The sequence below is a fragment of the Rhinatrema bivittatum genome, chromosome 8 (genome assembly GCF_901001135.1).
Source record: "Rhinatrema bivittatum chromosome 8, aRhiBiv1.1, whole genome shotgun sequence".
NCBI classification, from domain to species: domain Eukaryota; kingdom Metazoa; phylum Chordata; class Amphibia; order Gymnophiona; family Rhinatrematidae; genus Rhinatrema; species Rhinatrema bivittatum.
The window spans coordinates 30,093,826-30,111,557 of record NC_042622.1 but is presented as its reverse complement, the minus strand read 5'-3'; the positions used below and the strand labels follow the sequence as shown (position 1 = coordinate 30,111,557).

The following is a 17,732-nucleotide window of genomic DNA, read 5'->3' as shown; positions in this document are numbered from 1 at the left end:
AAGCAAAGTACTGTAGACAGGAGGTTATTAAAATATACTTCAGCACTGGAATAAAGCGATAACATAAATGGTGGTGGTTTACAAAAACTCAAAAGGCCAGTAACGTTTTATGAATCTCTCTGCTATTTTCAGGGTAATACTGTTGAATCGGAGCATCTGTCTGAACTCACTGAGGAAGAGTACGAGGCCCACTACATTAAGCGACAGGATCTCAAAGGCTTTATGTGGTTTGATGCCAAGTATCTGAACCCTTTTTTCACTCGGAGACTAACTCAAGAGGTACGTTCTCATTTTATTTCCAGGGAGAAAGAGAGAAACTCAGAGATTGAACTTGGTAATTCACCACTGCATGCATAAGTCTCAACTTCTTTGTTTGGTAAAATATGTGGATTCCAGTGGAACAAAAATTACAGTTATCGCCAATTTAAAAGGATGAAGATGTTTTGACTTCCCGCATGGACTGGCTTGGTAGCAGGACAATGGTATAGGAGTCCTGAGCAGATCTGATGTCTTGGTGGGGGAATTAATTATTTTCTTCATATTCAACAGGAAGAGTTGGGACACCTTTAGACATCTTATACTAGTGTAGGAATAAGCCTGAATTGAAGTCCAGTTGTGAAGGCTTTCTTTCCAGTCTAAGCACCTTCGCTAATCTTCAGCTTTTGTCCTTCCTCCTTGCAACAATGAACCGAGCATTGATAGAGCTGTACCCATCATGGAAGCAGTGAATCTTGGGCAACAGAGATGGGGGAGATAGTTGCATACAATGTTGGATACCTTCAGCTGCTCTTAACTGGTGTTGGCATGCTTGCTTTGAATAACTTTCTTACCCGTCTGTATTCAGCTAAGGCTCTGGTGGTCTTTCCAGGGCTGTCCAGTAGGGGACGGGTCTATACAGGAAACCGTCTTGTGGATAATAATTACATGAATGAAATTCACTGCATTACGGAAAACACAAAATCAGAAGAAATACTGCAAAATTGTAACGGAAAACAGGGATTTATGAGAATTATTTCTTTGCAGTTTGTAACAAGACTATAGGATTATTATTATATATTCTACCTCCAAGTTAGCTTAGAGAGCAATTTTCAAAGGCATTTCCATGGGCAAAATAGTGCTCTGCCTGCAGAAATGGGGGTCTTTGAAAATTGCACTACAAATAAGGTAGGAGTTCCTGGGGACAGAGTCTGGGCAGGATCAGCACTTCTTGTTTAAAAAAAAAAAAAAAGTGGGCATATAAGTTTCTGAGAAAAAAGCACCTGCACAAATAGCAGGTATGGGTCTGTGCATGGACTTTTTATGACTCCGTTTTGAAAGGGAGCTTTTTGTCTTTGAAAATTGATGTAAAGCCTGCGGGTAAAACGTTTTTTTTTTTACTCTTCTGAGCGCGGTTTGAAAGTTTTTCCTTATTCCATATTTCTCACTGATCCTTACACTTTAGCAGAAAATATATTTTCTATAACAGACGTCCGGTTACAATGAAAGAAACAGCTCTTGCTCTCAGAAACGTCCATACCACAGCGTTCCACTAGAGACAGAATGGTGCTTCTGTCAAAGAGCAAAGTTTTATGCATCCCAAGTGGACTCATTTTTGATCTTCCTAAATTTTCCAGTCTAGCTTTAGAAAGAATATATGAAAAACAAATAATCCTAACAGTTATCACATTCGCAAATGTTTCCTCAGAATGCATTTGTATCTTTTAAACAGTTTGCTCTGATTAAACAAAAAAATATTTGTCTTCCTCTGCCCCCACAATACACACGCATATGTGGCTTAAAAAATGTACTTTCAGCATTTCAGAAGCTATTGCTTTTACACTGAACTGGGATACACCAAGGTTGTATGGGAGCTGATATTCAAAGGGTTTGTCCAGCTGACCTTTGAAGCTAGCCAGGCAAGCCTTCCATTTTATAAATTATTTTATTTATTTAAAAGCTTTTAGATTCCGCTTATAGTGGACAAACCGTGCTATGCAGCTTACATCGTACACTCAGGCACAAGTGAGCAATCAGACGGCACTTAAAACGCATCAGAATAAATGTCAGTACATTTTGAAATGAAGCCCCTGCTGGCTGGCTTCATTTTGTCTGGGGGAAATCATTGCCCACACAAAATGTGGCTGGAGGAAAACAGGCCATGATGGGGAGCATTCCCAGGCCGTGCAGAGCTTGAACGGTCAGGGCTGCTGTTCAGAGCTGGCTGGCTGGCTAAAGTTAACCAGCTATCTCTGGATGACCAGATAGCAGACCAGACTATTTTTTGGGGGGGCTGAATGTCTGAGCAAAGTTAAACCGGAGAAAGCTGCGTGGTTAACTGTGCCCACAAAGGGCCGGCTGGATGTCTGTTCCTATCAGACACAAAGTACCCGCGTGTATGTTTGAACATGTTAGCATGGGGCTGAACCAGCAGGTTGAGTTAGAGCGTTTTTATATTTGTATTCAGTTTTAGAGATCTTCTCTTCATTTGCTCTTATAACGATAAACTCATGCCCATTCTTAGAATCACTTTTGCTTCATGCTTGTCATGTCTTAATGACTTAACAATGCGAGGGGGAAATTGTGCCTAAAAGTGAATGTTTGCGCTGTCCTGACTGATTGACATGTTACAGTGCTGATGAGATCATGGTTTGGGGGATAGGAGATTGGCACTTTATTTATTTATCCTTTTTTTTTTTTTTTTTTTTTTAAGCAGCCAAGTCACAGATTACAGAAGCCTTCCATAAACTACCATCAGGAAAGTTTAAACAGTAACACGAATCACTATAACTTGAATAACTCTTCAGTACACTTCATATCGATCAACACCGTCTTCTCGCGGTTCTCATTGTGCCTTGCCACCATCTTCATGCTTTATTTGCCTGCCTTTCAGCCCTCTGCCATTCCCTCATGAAAGTCGTACAACACCTTCCACACCGAAAATACACTTCCTTACTCTACCCGCTTTTCCCCACGCGCACCCTTTATCAGCCATACAGCTTGGTTTACACACAATAAAGCTAACGATTCTTTGATATTCAACAGGAAGTGCAGGGGTTTGATGGATGTTCGTTTTATGATGATTTTTTCAGATCTGAAATAAGATTTTTATCACCACGGTTGTGGGATGAGAGAGGGTAAGTGGGACCTAAATATGATTAGAGGGGAAAAAAAAAAGCCAGCACAGATATAAATCTCTCATGGGTCATTGTTATAATGCACAAAAGATCTTCTTTTGCGCAGATTTGGGATATTGTTTCAAGCTTTTTTATGGATTTGAAATGCATCTGTAGGGCCCGGAGGATGAAAGGTGTTTGCCATCATTGTCTATTTGGGTCAGGGTGTGTCCAGACAAAGAGCCAGGAGACCCAAAGAAAGCAAAGGTGTTTTGCGTGTAGAATTCAATGAAAGAGGCTTTAGTGTGTCAGTAGATTAAAGCAGTACAAAAGCAACACTGTTTTCTTTTCATTCGCAGCAGGAAGAACTATGGCTAAGATGTTACTTCCCTAAACTCCATGGTCTCCTTTTTCGTTGATGTTCTCACTGATAGTATTTATTTATTTATTTATTTAAAGGAATTTATATACCACTTTATAAAATTAGATTTTGTCAAAGTGGTTTACATTAGAGAAAAATAATAAAATAAAAGAATAAAAAGAAAAAGGTAATAATTAAATAAAATTAAAATACATAAAATTGCTTAATAGCCGGAACGAATTCCGGCTAAAAATAAACACGTGTTTAATAAAGTAAATAAAAATATAAAAACTGTTGCCAAGGGACTTTTCTAATAATATAGGGGGGGGGGGGGGGGGAAGGGAAGGGGGTAGAGAAATCACAGAGTGTGTCCAAAACGTAGGGAACAGATGGGAAACAAAGGAAGGGAGGGGAAACGAAATGAAGACGAGTTGAGAAGTATGATGGTGACTGTAAATGAAGGAGTGAATGCGACTTTATGTTTATTCTGGAGTGGGTGTTTTAAATGCTAATTGAAAAAGATAAGTTTTGAGTGATTTCTTGAAATGGGAAGGATTTGAAATTGAACGAAGAGGGTTGGGAAGGGAATTCCATAAAATGGGTCCCGCAACTGAGAAGGCTCGTTTTCGGGTGACTTCTAGCCTTGCTAATTTAGGAGAGGGGATATCTAGAAGATTTTGGGTAAGAGAACGTAAATGACGGGTAGGTTTGTAGATCCGCAATGATGAGCAAAGCCAGATGGAGGTTGGGTTATGGATCAGACCATGTATAATAGACATAATTTTGAATTGTATCCTAAATTTTACTGGGAGCCAATGTAACGATTGGAGGATTGGGGTGATATGACTATGTAGAGGGGTCCTGGTTAATATTCGAGCGGCACTATTTTGAATCAATTGAAGGGAATGTAAAGAAGAATCAGGTAATCCTAGGTAGAGTGCGTTGCAATAGTCTAATCCAGAAAATATTAGTGATTGAAGAATGGTTCTATAGTCACGGAAAAAAAGTAACGGTCGAAGATGTTTTAATAGTCGTAGTTTATAAAAGGATTTTTTGGTGAGTGAAGAGATTTGTTGTTTCATGGAAAGATCTGAATTAATGATTATGCCTAGATTAATGGCATAACGAGTTATGGGGATAGATATATTGTTTATTGTCAACTGTGCAGGGGGTCCAATAGTGGGGTCTGTAATAGAGGAGAGATGTATGATTTCTGTTTTTGAAGAGTTTAGTTTTAAACGGTTGTGAGAGAGCCATGAATTTATAGTGGAAAGATAGAGGGAGACCAAAGCTAGTGTTGCTGACCAAGATGTTTTGTATGGGACATAGAACTGAATGTCATCTGCATAGATTTTGAATTGTAAATTTAGAGAACATAAGATATTACATAGTGGAAGAAGATATATGTTAAACAAAATAGGAGATAATGATGAGCCTTGTGGGACACCAGAGTTAATAATATAGGAAGTGGAAGTGTGTTGATTAAAGTTGACTTGCTGAGGGCGATTTGAAAGGAATGATGAAAACCAGTTTAGAACTGTACCTGTGATGCCTATGGACTTTAAACCGGAGATAAGGATTTGATGGTCTATTGTGTCAAAAGCTGAAGAAATATCTAAAAATACTATAATGTAGTCAGTGTATGAGTCGAAAGCACGGAAAAAAGTGTCAAAAGATGATAATAGAAGTGTTTCTGTTGAATGTCCCTTTCTAAATCCATGTTGGTTGATGTGGAGAATATTGTAGTCTGAAAGAAAATCGGTAAGCTGTTTTAATACTGCGGATTCTATTAGTTTTGCCAAGGAGGTAAGGGAGGCAATAGGTCTATAATTGTTGAGATCTGTAGTATCCTTAATTTTTGATTTTAGAATTGGGAGTATAGATGTCTTTTTCAGGTCATATGGAAATTCTCCAGTTTCAAGAGACTGGTTTACCAGTAGGTGAAGAAAAAAGCAGGCTTCTTGTTTGAGGGCTTTAAAGAAAACTCCAGAGCATGGGTTGTAGGGAGAATTAGAAACTTTATGCTTACTTATGATGGTCTGGATAGAACTTTCTGATACAGGGGAAAATTGTGACCATGAGTGGATGGAGTCTATCTTTCCTTGTATTGGGTAGGGTAGGTTGGAAAATTCCTTTGAGATGTTAGATACTTTTGTTTCAAAGTGCTTAGCGATTTTATTGCAGAAGTTGGGATCAGAGTCTATGACATATTCATTTTGAGGAGTGGTAAGAGATTTAACAATATTGAAGAGAGCATTGGCGTTGCCATTGGCTTTGGAAATTATATTTGCATAGTGATGTTTTTTTGCTAGATTTATTTCCTTATTATAACGTCGTAAGTTGCAACGGTATGCGTTTTTTGTTTCTGGAGTTCTAGTAGTACGCCATTTACGTTCTAATTTCCTGAGGTTACTTTTGAGAATATGTAAAGCTTTAGTATACCAGGGGGCATTGGGTTTGTTCCGAGTGTTAGGTTTTATGGACTTATAGGGAGCTATGTTATCTAGAGTATTTGTAATTGCGGTATTCCAGGTTGCTACAGTGTCATTTATGTTAGATGATAACGTAGAAGGAAGATTGGGGGAAACAGTTTCCACAAATGAGTCAGTAGTGATAAATTTCCTTTTGTAAACTATTGGTGGTTTCTTTAAGGGAATGTGTTTGCTGGGGCTAATACTAAGGGAGAAATGAATTCTGTAATGGTCAGACCATGGGATAGGAACTGTTGTGATTGTATTCCAAACGGGGAAGTGGTAAAGTGGATTGAAAAACACCAGATCTAGTATTTGTCCTTTAGTGTGTGTGGGGGTGTTTATGAGTTGTTCCCAGCCTAGGCCATTCATGGCATCTAAAAAGGAATTGGTAATTATATTTGGGTTGGTAATATGTAAATTAAAGTCACCAAGCAGTATAGTTTTATTTAAATCTATAGAAAGTGTGGAAATAGTTTCTAAAAATATTGAAATATCTAAGTTAAGACAGCCGGGGGGGCAGTAAATAAGTCCTATGTTTAAGATAGAGGTGGAGATAAGGAGCATTTCAAAGGAACCAGGAAGTGTTAATTGTTTTTTTACGGGTTTTAAAGATGATTTAATAATAGCTAGTAGGCCCCCACCTCTACGGTTCGTTCTGGGTTCTGAAATGGTAAGGTAGTCTGTAGGGGTTAAATTGTTTACAATGGCTATGTCAGAGGTGGTTAGCCAGGATTCTGTGATTAGAAAGAAGTCCGGTTTATTACTGTCAAGAAGGTCTCGTAAAATAGGAACCTTTTTCCGTATAGATTGGGCATTACAGAGGATAAAAGAAAGAGTAATCAAAGCAGTGGTACAGAGCATAGAACTTATAGTAGCTAGTGTTCGGTTGAGGGGGTATTTATGTCGAGGGAGAATGGAGTGTTTTGTATTGGTTAAGCCTGTGTTACCATGTCGTCCTTTTCCAAGGACTACTGGAATCTCCATAGCTGTTACTAAACTAAAATAGAATATGCTAATATAAATACAAACCATGAAGTATAACGAAGGCGAAAAACGAAGGGGCAAAACAAAGGGGCAGGCCCCTTTGTCGCGCGGCGCTTATGATTTCGCCGCGTTTTAAAGCAGCTGTCGCCCCTTGATGACCTCAGCGGCGGGGCGTGACCGGGAGACCGGTCCAGCAGCTTGGGCGCGGGTAAAGCAGTTAGGTGGGTGAAAAGTCCGGGGTTTTTCCTGCAGATCAATTCAGAAGCTCTCAGATGGAACAAAGGAGAGCAGTCAGAGGTCCAGGCACGAAGCCCCTCCGATTTCGCCGCGTTTTAAAGCAGCTGTCGCCCCTTGATGACCTCAGCGGGGGGGCGTGACCGGGAGACCGGTCCAGCAGCTTGGGCGCGGGTAAAGCAGTTAGGTGGGAGAAAAGTCCGGGGTTTTTCCTGCAGATCAATTCAGAAGCTCTCAGATGGAACAAAGGAGAGCAGTCAGAGGTCCAGGCACGAAGCCCCTCCGATTTCGCCGCGTTTTAAAGCAGCTGTCGCCCCTTGATGACCTCAGCGGGGGGGCGTGACCGGGAGATCGGTCCAGCAGCTTGGGCGCGGGTAAAGCAGTTAGGTGGGTGAAAAGTCCGGGGTTTTTCCTGCAGATCAATTCAGAAGCTCTCAGATGGAACAAAGGAGAGCAGTCAGAGGTCCAGGCACGAAGCCCCTCCGATTTCGCCGCGTTTTAAAGCAGCTGTCGCCCCTTGATGACCTCAGCGGGGGGGCGTGACCGGGAGACCGGTCCAGCAGCTTGGGCGCGGGTAAAGCAGTTAGGTGGGTGAAAAGTCCGGGGTTTTTCCTGCAGATCAATTCAGAAGCTCTCAGATGGAACAAAGGAGAGCAGTCAGAGGTCCAGGCACGAAGCCCCTCCGATTTCGCCGCGTTTTAAAGCAGCTGTCGCCCCTTGATGACCTCAGTGGGGGGGGCGTGACCGGGAGACCGGTCCAGCAGCTTGGGCGCGGGTAAAGCAACATAGTAACATAGTTGGCCCACCCAATCTGCCCGTTTGTTACCGGTTGATCTGCGCAACTTGAGTTGACCGAGTGGATATTTTTTTTTTGTTGTTTTGTTTTTCTAGACTGTGTCCAGCATTTCTCGAAATAAAAGCTTGACTGGACCGTTTGTTGCGTGCGAGTCAGGCGGCTTTGTTACGTGTTCCTTTGTTTAAAAAGATAGGCAAGTCACGTCTTAGGCCCGCCGAATGTTTCCTGTGAGAGGCCTGATGTTGTGGAACCACCTCCTAGAAGTGCTTAAGGCAAGAAACCATGCTGGGATAGTTTAGAAAGCAGGTTAAGACATTCCTTTTTCCTGGAATCTGAATGCTGGAGGATCAAGCGGTGGTAGGTACTGTGCGCTGTTTAGCAGTTGTTGATTTTTTTTGGGGGGGGGGGGGGGTGGTTGGTTTGTTTAGCTCGGGCAGATTTTATGTTAGATTGATTTTTATATTTACTTTTGTACAATGGTTTTTATTGTTGTACACCACTTCAGACAATCTTCCAGAGGCTGGGTAGGCTATAACTAAATAAAGCCTGAGTGACCCATTTTATTTTTCTACTTCATAACAATAATCTTGCACATAATATTCTCTGTATAAGAGATGCATCGTATTATTGAACTTCATGTAAATGACCTCCTTTACACATTAACACCTGTGAAAGGAACTATTTCTCAGTGGCCAGACTGAAAAATGTTTCATTAATATCAAATTGTAGAAAGACTGTCTTTTGGGAGATGATAGTGCTTTTTATGTTTATCTGCTTTTTTTTCATAGATTTTACATGATGATTGGATTATATTTTGTAAGAGTTTATTTTTTGTATGCTTAGCTTTTATGTTGCAAAATTTTAAATCAGTGTGGTATATTTTTGTCTTATTTTACTTTTGTAATGTAATAAAATATTGTATATGTAGTTGGATCTGTATATCACTTTGATTCTCGCAGAAAGGTGATTAAACAGATTAATAAACTAAATTTGGGAAGATACCGACCAGGGATGGATCCAAGGGCACAAGTCAAGTCCAACCTCTTTACCTTTTTCCAAAATCAGTGTTTTCTAAGCAGTGCTTATATGTGCTCCTACCTGTTCACATTTGTTGGTATGTCTTGGGCCTTGTGGTATATGTGGATGCCAGTGACATAGGGGAAGGTTCTGGAGGCTAAATGTAGGCTTTTAGGTAGGAAATTGAAATCCAGACCCTCCAGGGTTGCATTCTCAGAAATGCTTCCCATTCCATGTGCAGGACTACAGAGGCAGTCTGAACTCCAGAGTCTCAATGCTTGGATGAGGCGATGATGCGGGGAAGAGGGTTTTAGGTTTAAGAGCTGGGGAGCATTCAGGGGAAAGGGGAGTTTATTTCAGTAGGATGGGCTACGCCTTAACCAGAGTGGACCTAAGCTGCTGGCGCTAACTTTTAAAAAGGAGATAGAGCAGCTTTTAAACTAGACTATTGGGGAAAGCAGACAATTTATTAGCAGCGTATGGTTTGGAGGGAGGTATCTTCAAAAGAAGTTAGAATGATCTAATAGAAAGGCAATTGTAAAAACTGAAAAAAACCAGATGTATTTAAATATAGAGCATGCAGATAAAAATGACTCCAATGATAACCAAGGTTGTGGGTACATATAAAAAAAGAAATGAAAATAGAACTACTTTAAAATGTCTGTATCCAAATGCCAGAAGTTTGAAAAATAAGACTGCAGAGTTAGAATGTATGGTGCTAAAGAAAGATATAGACATAATAGGTATCTCAGAGACCTGGTAGAAGGATGACAAAGGGACACTGTGATACAAGCTGTTACGTTTATGTGGACCCAATAATAGAAAGACAGCCTTACCTGAGCCCAAGCCAAGGTCGGAAGCCACCGAAGAAGAGCAGGATTCAAATCCAGCCGGAGCTGGAGTCAGAGCCACTGTCTCCACCGAATCCCCGTCCAAGTAGACACAGGCAGGAGGTAGCAGAATCAAACCAGTCTGGGGCAAGAGCAGTTAGCAAGCAAGAGAAATCCAAAATCCAGTCCTGGTCAAAGGCAGGCAGCAGGCAAGAGGAATCCAAGACAATCCGGGTCACAGGCAGGCAGCAAGCAAGAGAAATCCAGTCTCAGTCAAAAGCAGGCAGCAGGCAAGAGGAATCCAAGACAGTCCAGGTCAAGACAAAGGCAGAACCAGCAGAGAGACAGCACAAGCAAGCCTGTAGCCGAGGCAAGGCTTGTGCTGGAACGCCAGGTAGATATATAGGCACAATTTCCCGCACTACCGCAGGGAGGCACGCCGATATTCCAAGGGGGGCGGAGCCAAGGTGCCGCGTGAGTCAGGCAGCATCACGCGACCATGATGTCGCTGTTGCTTCGAGGTTTCAGAAGGTAAGCCCGATTCGCAGCGGTAACACAAGGGTACAAATTATATTGACATAACAGGGCAAATAACATTGGTGGCATAGCAGCATTTTATGTTAAGGATAGCATAGAGTCAAGCAGGATAAAAGTTTTGTAGGAAGCAAACTGCACTCTGGAATCCTTATGGATAGAAATTCCAAGGTTAAAAGGGGAGAGTACAGTAGTGGGGGCTATAATACCACCCACCTGGCCAGTATGAGGAAACAGATTGTAAAATGTTAACAGTGATTAGACTGGCTAGTAAAATGATCAATGTAATAATAATGGGAGATGTCAGTTACTCAAGCAAAAAATGCATTTATAAATGCAATAAATGTATATGTAATGTAATGGAAAGTAAAGTTCCTAAATGCCATCAATAACTGTTTCATGCAGCAGTTGGTCATGGAATCAATGAGAGGGTGAACTGTAACAGGATCTGGTGCAAGAGATAAAAGTGGTGAATACACTTGGCAACAGTGATCATAATGTAATAAATTAAAGGAAGGTGAATACTAAGGAAAATTATTGCAGTCACATTTAACTATAAAAAGGGAGACTAGAATAAAATGAGGAAATCTATTAGGAAAAAACTGAAAGGTGCAATCCATAAGGTTAAGAAATTGCAGGAAGTGTGGATACTGTTTAAAATTACCATCCTTGAGGCCCAGACAAAATGTATTCCGTGCATTGAAAAAGGTCGAAAGAAAAACAAATGATTGTTGGCATGGTTTAATAGTGAGGTGAAAGAGGTAATTAAAGCCAAAAGGGCATCATTCAAAAAATGGAATGCCAGACGCAAATGAAAATAGGAAAGAGCATAAGCACTGGCAAGTTAATTGTAAAAAAAAAGTAAAAAGAAGCTTGCCATAGAGGTAAAAACAAGTAGTCAAACTTTTTTCAAATGTATTTGAAGCAAAAAGCCTATGAGGGTGTCAGCTGGGCCACTAGATAACCAAGGGATGGTCAGGAAGGACAAGGAAATATCAAGTACAAATAAAATAAACATAAGGAAATAGAAAAAACAAATTAATTCTTTGCTTCTGTCATTACTGAGGAGCATGTCGGGGGGGGTCATACCCATACTGGAAATATTTTTTGATGGTGATGACTCTGAGTGACTAGATGGAATCATTGTGAAAACTGGAGGACGTAATAACTCAGATTGACAAACTAAAGAATAACAAATCACCGGGACCAGATGGTATTCACCCCAGATATCTGAAGGAACTCAAAAATGCAATTGCAGCCCTGTTTCTGGGGATTTGCAACCTATGATTTAAACAGCAACTGTACCAGAAAAGGATGGCCAATGTGACACTAATTTTTAAAAAAGGCTTCAGGGGTGATCCAGGAAACTATAGATCAGTGAGCCTAATGTCAATGCTGAGCAAAATGGTAGACGTTATTCTTAAGAACAAAGTTACTGATCACATAAATAGACATGGTATAATGGGGGAGAGTCAGCGTGGGTTTTGCAATGGGAAATCTTGCCTTACCAATTTACTAGATTTTTTTTGGAGGGTGTAAATAAACATGGATGAAAGTCAGCCGGTTGATATAGTGTACAGTATTTGGATTTTCAAAAGGTGTTTGACGAAGTCTCTCATGAGAGAATCCTCAGGAAATTGGGAGGCAATGGGATCACAGGCAGTCTCCTGCTGTGGATTGGTTAGTGGATAAAGATAGGAAACATAGGGTAGGACTAAATGGTCAGTTTTCCAAATGGAGAAAGGTGATTATTGGAGTGCCCTAGGGGATTGTATTGGGATCTGTGTTATTTAGCATATTCATAAATTATCTGCAGAAAGGAATGGCGAGTGATCTGACCAAATTTGCAGATGACCCACAATTGTTTTGAGTCGTTAACCCAGAAGCAAATTGTGAAGGACCTTGTGAGACCAGGAGACTGGGCTTCTAAATAGAAGATGCAATGTAATCTGGACAATTGCAAAGTAATATATGAGGAGAAAAATAATCCCAACTAAAGGTACACGATGCTGGGTTCCATGGTAGGAGTCACCACCCAAGAAAAGGATCTCCAAGTCCTTGTAGATAATACCTTGAAGTCTTTGGCTCAATATGCAGCAGTAGTCAAAAAGACAAATAGAAGGTTAGGAATTATTTAGAAAGGAATAGAGAACAAAACTGAGACTATTATAATGCCCTTGTACAGATCTATGACGTGACTGCACCTTGAATATTGTGGTCAGTTCTGGTTGCCCCACTTCAAAAAAAGAGAGAGCAGACAGAAAAGATACAGAGAAGGTGACAAAAATGATAAAAAGGGATGGAAAAGCTCCCTTATAGAGAGAGGCTAAACAGATTAGAGCCCTTTAGCTTGGAAAAGAGACGGGGGGGATATAAATGAAATTTATAAAACCATAAGTCTGGTGGAACGGGTAAATAGGGAGCGGTTATTTACCTTTTCAAACAACCCTATGACTAGGGAACGCTCCATGAAACAAGCGACTGGCGATTTAAAACAAATCATAGGAAGTGGTTTTTTCACTCCGCGCACAGTCAAGCTGTGGAATCTGCTGCCGGAGGACGTGGTCAAGGCAAGTGACGTAGTGGGGGGGCTCCGAAGAGGCTTTTACAAGTTCCCGAAGGAAAAGTCCATTAACAGTTATTAGCCAGGCAGACTTGGGGAAAGCCGGCGCTTATCCCAGGGAGTGAGATGTAAGAAATAGATCAACTATTGGGGATCTGACCGGGTACATGTGACCCGGACTGGCCACTGCTGGAGGCAGAATGCTGGGTTCGATGGACCTTGGCCTGACCCGGCCTGACACTGCTTATGTTCGCGTGTTTTCTACTCTCCAGTACTGCCGTGTTTTTTTTCCAGTGATTACAATTTATATTTTTTATTGTCAAATGTCATAGAGTTGATGGAAAGGGCACTAGATAAGGGATCTCCATCATCTGTGCATTGTACTTTGGGGCAGAGACTTCCATTGTGGCTGGGGGTACTGGTGTTTGCTGCTCTGGGAGCTTTTCTCATGAGCTTTTATCTTTCTGAACATGCGACATGACATGAGAGGAATCTGCATGGTCTTACAGGCAACTGGTAGCACCTAAGTTTTATGTCTAAAATTATTTTTCTTACCAAAGTCAAATGTCTTGTACAAAATGTTCCCAGTTCATTCTGATGTGGGTAAAACATTTTGTATCTAAGCATACCCTTTATGTACCTACTTAAAAAGTTTTATGTCGCAATTCAGAATTTATAAACTGTTTCCATGGTTATGTTAACAAAATCATAATACATCACGTAAAACATAAGACACGTCAGACTGAATAAAACCAATCAAACATGAAATTAAAAAAAAAATAAAACACAACAGATAAAAACAGTAAAAATGAGCTGATGCATCTTCCTCCTTCATTATATTATCCTCATGCGCTTACCTGATTTAATAAACTCGAGATAAATCTGTTATTTGCTAAGGCTGCCAGAGACCAGTCGACAGGCTTATTCACAAGCCGCCTGAAAAAAATAACGCCCGCACCAGTTTTCTAAATTTTAAAAAGGACGTCACTTCTTTTATTGGGGGAGGCAACGTATTCCAAAGTGCTGGGCAGTTGAACTCGCTTGGAACCTTTAACTCTCGTTGAATCGAACTGAGCCCTTGCAAAATTTCAGATGCCATGGGTTTAGCCACCTTTTTGGATGTTTACCTGTTTGTGTTTTACAGAGAGAGAAGCTTAAGGTTTAGACACTGATCGTTTGTGATGTCGGAACCTTTTCAAGCTCTGTAGCATGAAAACAAATCGGTTTGCACGAGGCTTAGAAGGTCACTGCACGCTGACACCCTGAAAGGGAGGCATGTGCCCCTTCCTCAACGAGTTATTTAGCTCCACAGACTTCAACAGCATCCCTTCTCGGACAATCAAACCCACTTGTGTTCTTAGTTGTGCTGTAAACCGAGGCCCCCCTCAAAATGCCGGTTTTTAATGGCTGCTGACGTGTGTTGGCTTAAAAGTGAGTTTGCGGTTGGCATTTTTGGTCCTTTCCCAAGCATCTTGTTAGTGATCGGGCTGAAACGTGCAAGATGTAAGTTGTATGCATGAGAGAGAATGTGAACCACTGGCCAAATGTTTCTGTCCCTGTGAACTCTTAACAGGAGATGGCTTTGTTTTTCATAAGTGTTGTGTGCGGTTATTCCTCCTCTCAATTCCATGGGTTTCTTTCCCTTTTTGCTTCAGGACCTGCACCACGGCCGTATTCAGATGAAAAGCCTCACAAACAAGTGGTATGAAGAGGTGCGGCAGGGCCCCTCAGGGTCTGAGGATGACGAGCAGGAGCTGCTATGACAGGGGAGAGAAGAAAGTCCCGCGGCCTTGTAGAAAGCGCTTTCCAGGAATCGGAAAAGACCCAGGGGTTTTTTTGTTTTTTTTTGTAAAGCGCTTAAGATCTTTTTAAATCAGGTGGTATAAACGTAAGCATTCTGTCCGCGGTGTGGGCTTCCGGGGTGCAAACCCTTAGCAGGACAGAAGCGCGCTCAGCTTGTGCTCAGCAGAGCCGCCTTCTCAAGCTTTAATCTAATGTATGTGTGTTTGATTTATCCTTTTGTTAAAAGAACTGTTCATGTTTGCACTATTTTCAGAAAAAAAAAACTGCTCTTGTTTTTTTGGTTTGTAGCACCGAGCATACCTCCTAGTTCTCGCACTGTATGGGGTTCCTAGGTAACTGGAAGCTGTGCGGAAGGATAATAGCCGTGAAATCCTGTTGTTTTTAGCAATGATAGTCACTGGAGATCACCTCCTGGACCAGGAGTTAATTATATCTCTGTAAGCAAAAAAACAAAACAAAACACAAAATAACTTTGTCAGCTTGATAAATAGTGGCAGTGTCTGCGTGTTTCACTGTGGCTGTGCTAGGGATGGAGGGTCTGGTAAGGCGTGGCCACTCTAGATCGGTTAAGGATATCAGAATAAAGAGAGGAGTGCAGTGCTATTTCTAAGCTTGGTTTTCAAACGTTTGCTCTGAAAGTGGAACTCAAAATCAGATCAAGCATTTTGTCCAAATTTTCCCATTTGCTGTGACTCCATCATTCATTCCTAGTGATATTGACTATAAGAACATGGTTTTCTTGTTGTTCCTTGAATCTGGTCGTCATCCTTTTTTTGCCACTGCTAAAGATCTCCCAGTTCTCCCTTTTGCAGGAGATTGTTCCTTGTCCAGCAGCCGGGCAGTGCAGTCATGCCATCTTGCTGGTCGTGCTAGGTGACCTGTCACCTCCCCCAGTTATACGTGAGAGCACACTAAAGCCCCCCTGCACTGCTCCGTGTTAAGCCAAACCTGCCGTTTCTCCCTGGGTGCACAACTCAGCCAAATCAAAAATCCATCCAAGTCAGCTTAGTCACTTCCTCCTTTTGGCCCTCTGCTTTTCTGGGCAGATGTGTCTCCATACCGAAACTAAAAAAAATCAGGCTTCCCTATCTGCCCTACTCCTAGCCTTTGAGCCTCTCCCTTAACCCGTTGCATCCATTGGCGATTTTCTGCCAGGTGGCTGATCTGGAGCCTTTTTAAACTTTCTTCCTTTTCTCCATTGCGACTGGAGTGAAAGGTGGAGACTTCCACTGGCCTGGTTTTTTTTTGTTTTTTTAAAGAAAATTACCACTGGTTGCATCTATTCCTTTCCTAGTGTCGGAATAGAATATCGCTCATCTGCTGCTATGGCCAGTTGCTGTTGACCTAAATAGTCAACAGTGCCAAATGTGAAACAGGTGCACTGCAAACCATGGCCTCTTCTTAATCCCTTCTGTCTCTTTTGGTTCCAGGCTGTGTAAAATGTTCTCCTTTTTTCCTCCATTTTAGCAGGTTGAACTGCCAATTTTCAGTGAAGGAAGTCCTGGTCTGCACTGGTGTCCCTGGACGTCTACCTCTTTTTGCAGGTTGCAAGGGTTAGGGTCCCTGTGTACTTACTGATTTTGCATATTTGATGACTTGTAAAGAGCTGTAACAGCTGCAATAATATCTAGATCTTGTTCAGTGATTTGTGCCATTTTTCATCAGGTGCTGCTGTAGTTTTTCAAGTAATAATTGCATTTTGGTCAATGAAGTGGAAGCTTTGGGCGTTTGTTGTAAAAGAGAGAGCATGTCGATACGGTATATTGTAATTATTTAAATTGCTTAATGGGCGTGGACTTGGTTGCAGTGCCTATCCTCTGCCCTCTGCTGGTATTTCTATAAAAGGAGAGGCAGGAGAATACTGGGAGGCAGGGGGTGCAATTTCGAGCCGCCTGCCGAGTTAACAAAATGGCGCTCAGCCGATCGGGGACAAAACCATGCATATACAGTTTGGGAAAGTCAATTTATGCATGTGGTTGCCCTCCCCTCTCCCCCTCGAACCCCTCTCCTTAGCCCTAATGAAGTGCATGCACTGAGGAAGCCTGCACAGACGTGTAGCGGAGCATTGGAAGGCAGCTTTCACCTAGACCACTTACCCACGTAAATAACTTTTTGAAAATTGACTTTGTTATTCATTATCAATGCAAGCAGTGCCTCAAGAATTGCTTAATTTGATATTTTTTTTTTTTTTCAGGAAAATCTGGATTTTTGGTGGTTGTAGTTCAGTGCAATTGTGATTCACTCAATGGACAGTGTGAGGGACTTAAGGTTGCACTAACTTGTCTACCACAAATCCGTCCAGTGCATAGATTCTTGTTAAATTATAATGTAATATGACTGGTGAAAGTTTTTTTCTGATGGTGTTTCTGCTGTGCTGGTGGGAGAAGCTGATAGTACAAACTCTTTTAGGGTCTGTTGGTATCCTCAGTTTGTATCCAAAAATAAAAGAATGTGAGCTTTTAAAAAGAGATCGCCCAGCTACACCATGTTCACTGGCTTTTATTTGATCAAAAAGTGAAAACTTTTAATCAACTGTCGGGGGGGGGGGGGGAGGGAAAGAAAAAAGAAAATCTCTTAAAAGTCGCGTTATCTGAATCCGCTTTGAATGAAACAGTGGGAACGAGAGAGAGCGCTCCCTATTGCCCATGCGACGCACCTACCACAAAACGGCTTCGGCGGGCCCTCCCGTGTGATTTGCTTTCCCCACCCGCACGTTTACAGCGCCTGGGGATGAGCTGAGGGGAGCACGGCAGGCTCTGGGTTGGCGAGGGCTGCTTGTGGACAGAGCCTTCAACGAGCTGCCTAGCGCTAGGGGAAAAGCACAAGAATGTTCTCTTACGTTAGTAGGACTAAGGGCGACTGTTCTCGTGAATAGCTCATTGTTCTTTCAGTTTTTGTACCTAAGTGTGGTATAAATCTGATCCCCTGGGCAGCGGGAGTATCTGCCAGTGCTCGTTTTATCTGGCCTGCAGCAGAGCACTAAACATGGAGTTCCTTTTACATTTTGCGACTTTTCCCCCATAAACACAGAAAGGGGGGAAAAA

At 41.7% G+C, this 17,732-nt stretch overlaps 1 protein-coding gene across 3 annotated transcripts in view; it reads left to right on the top strand.

Moving 5' to 3' along the window:
- The window catches only part of SLC9A8 (solute carrier family 9 member A8), a 220,172-nt gene extending 203,016 nt beyond the window's left edge, over positions 1–17,156 (top strand). For all 3 annotated transcript variants that reach the window (XM_029612295.1, XM_029612294.1, XM_029612296.1), the window contains 2 exons: positions 133–279; positions 14,541–17,156. In XM_029612295.1, the coding sequence (XP_029468155.1) occupies positions 133–279; positions 14,541–14,648 (255 nt within the window). In that variant the 3' untranslated portion in view covers positions 14,649–17,156. The remainder of the gene's footprint in view (positions 1–132; positions 280–14,540) is intronic.
- Positions 17,157–17,732: the final 576 nt, after the last annotated feature.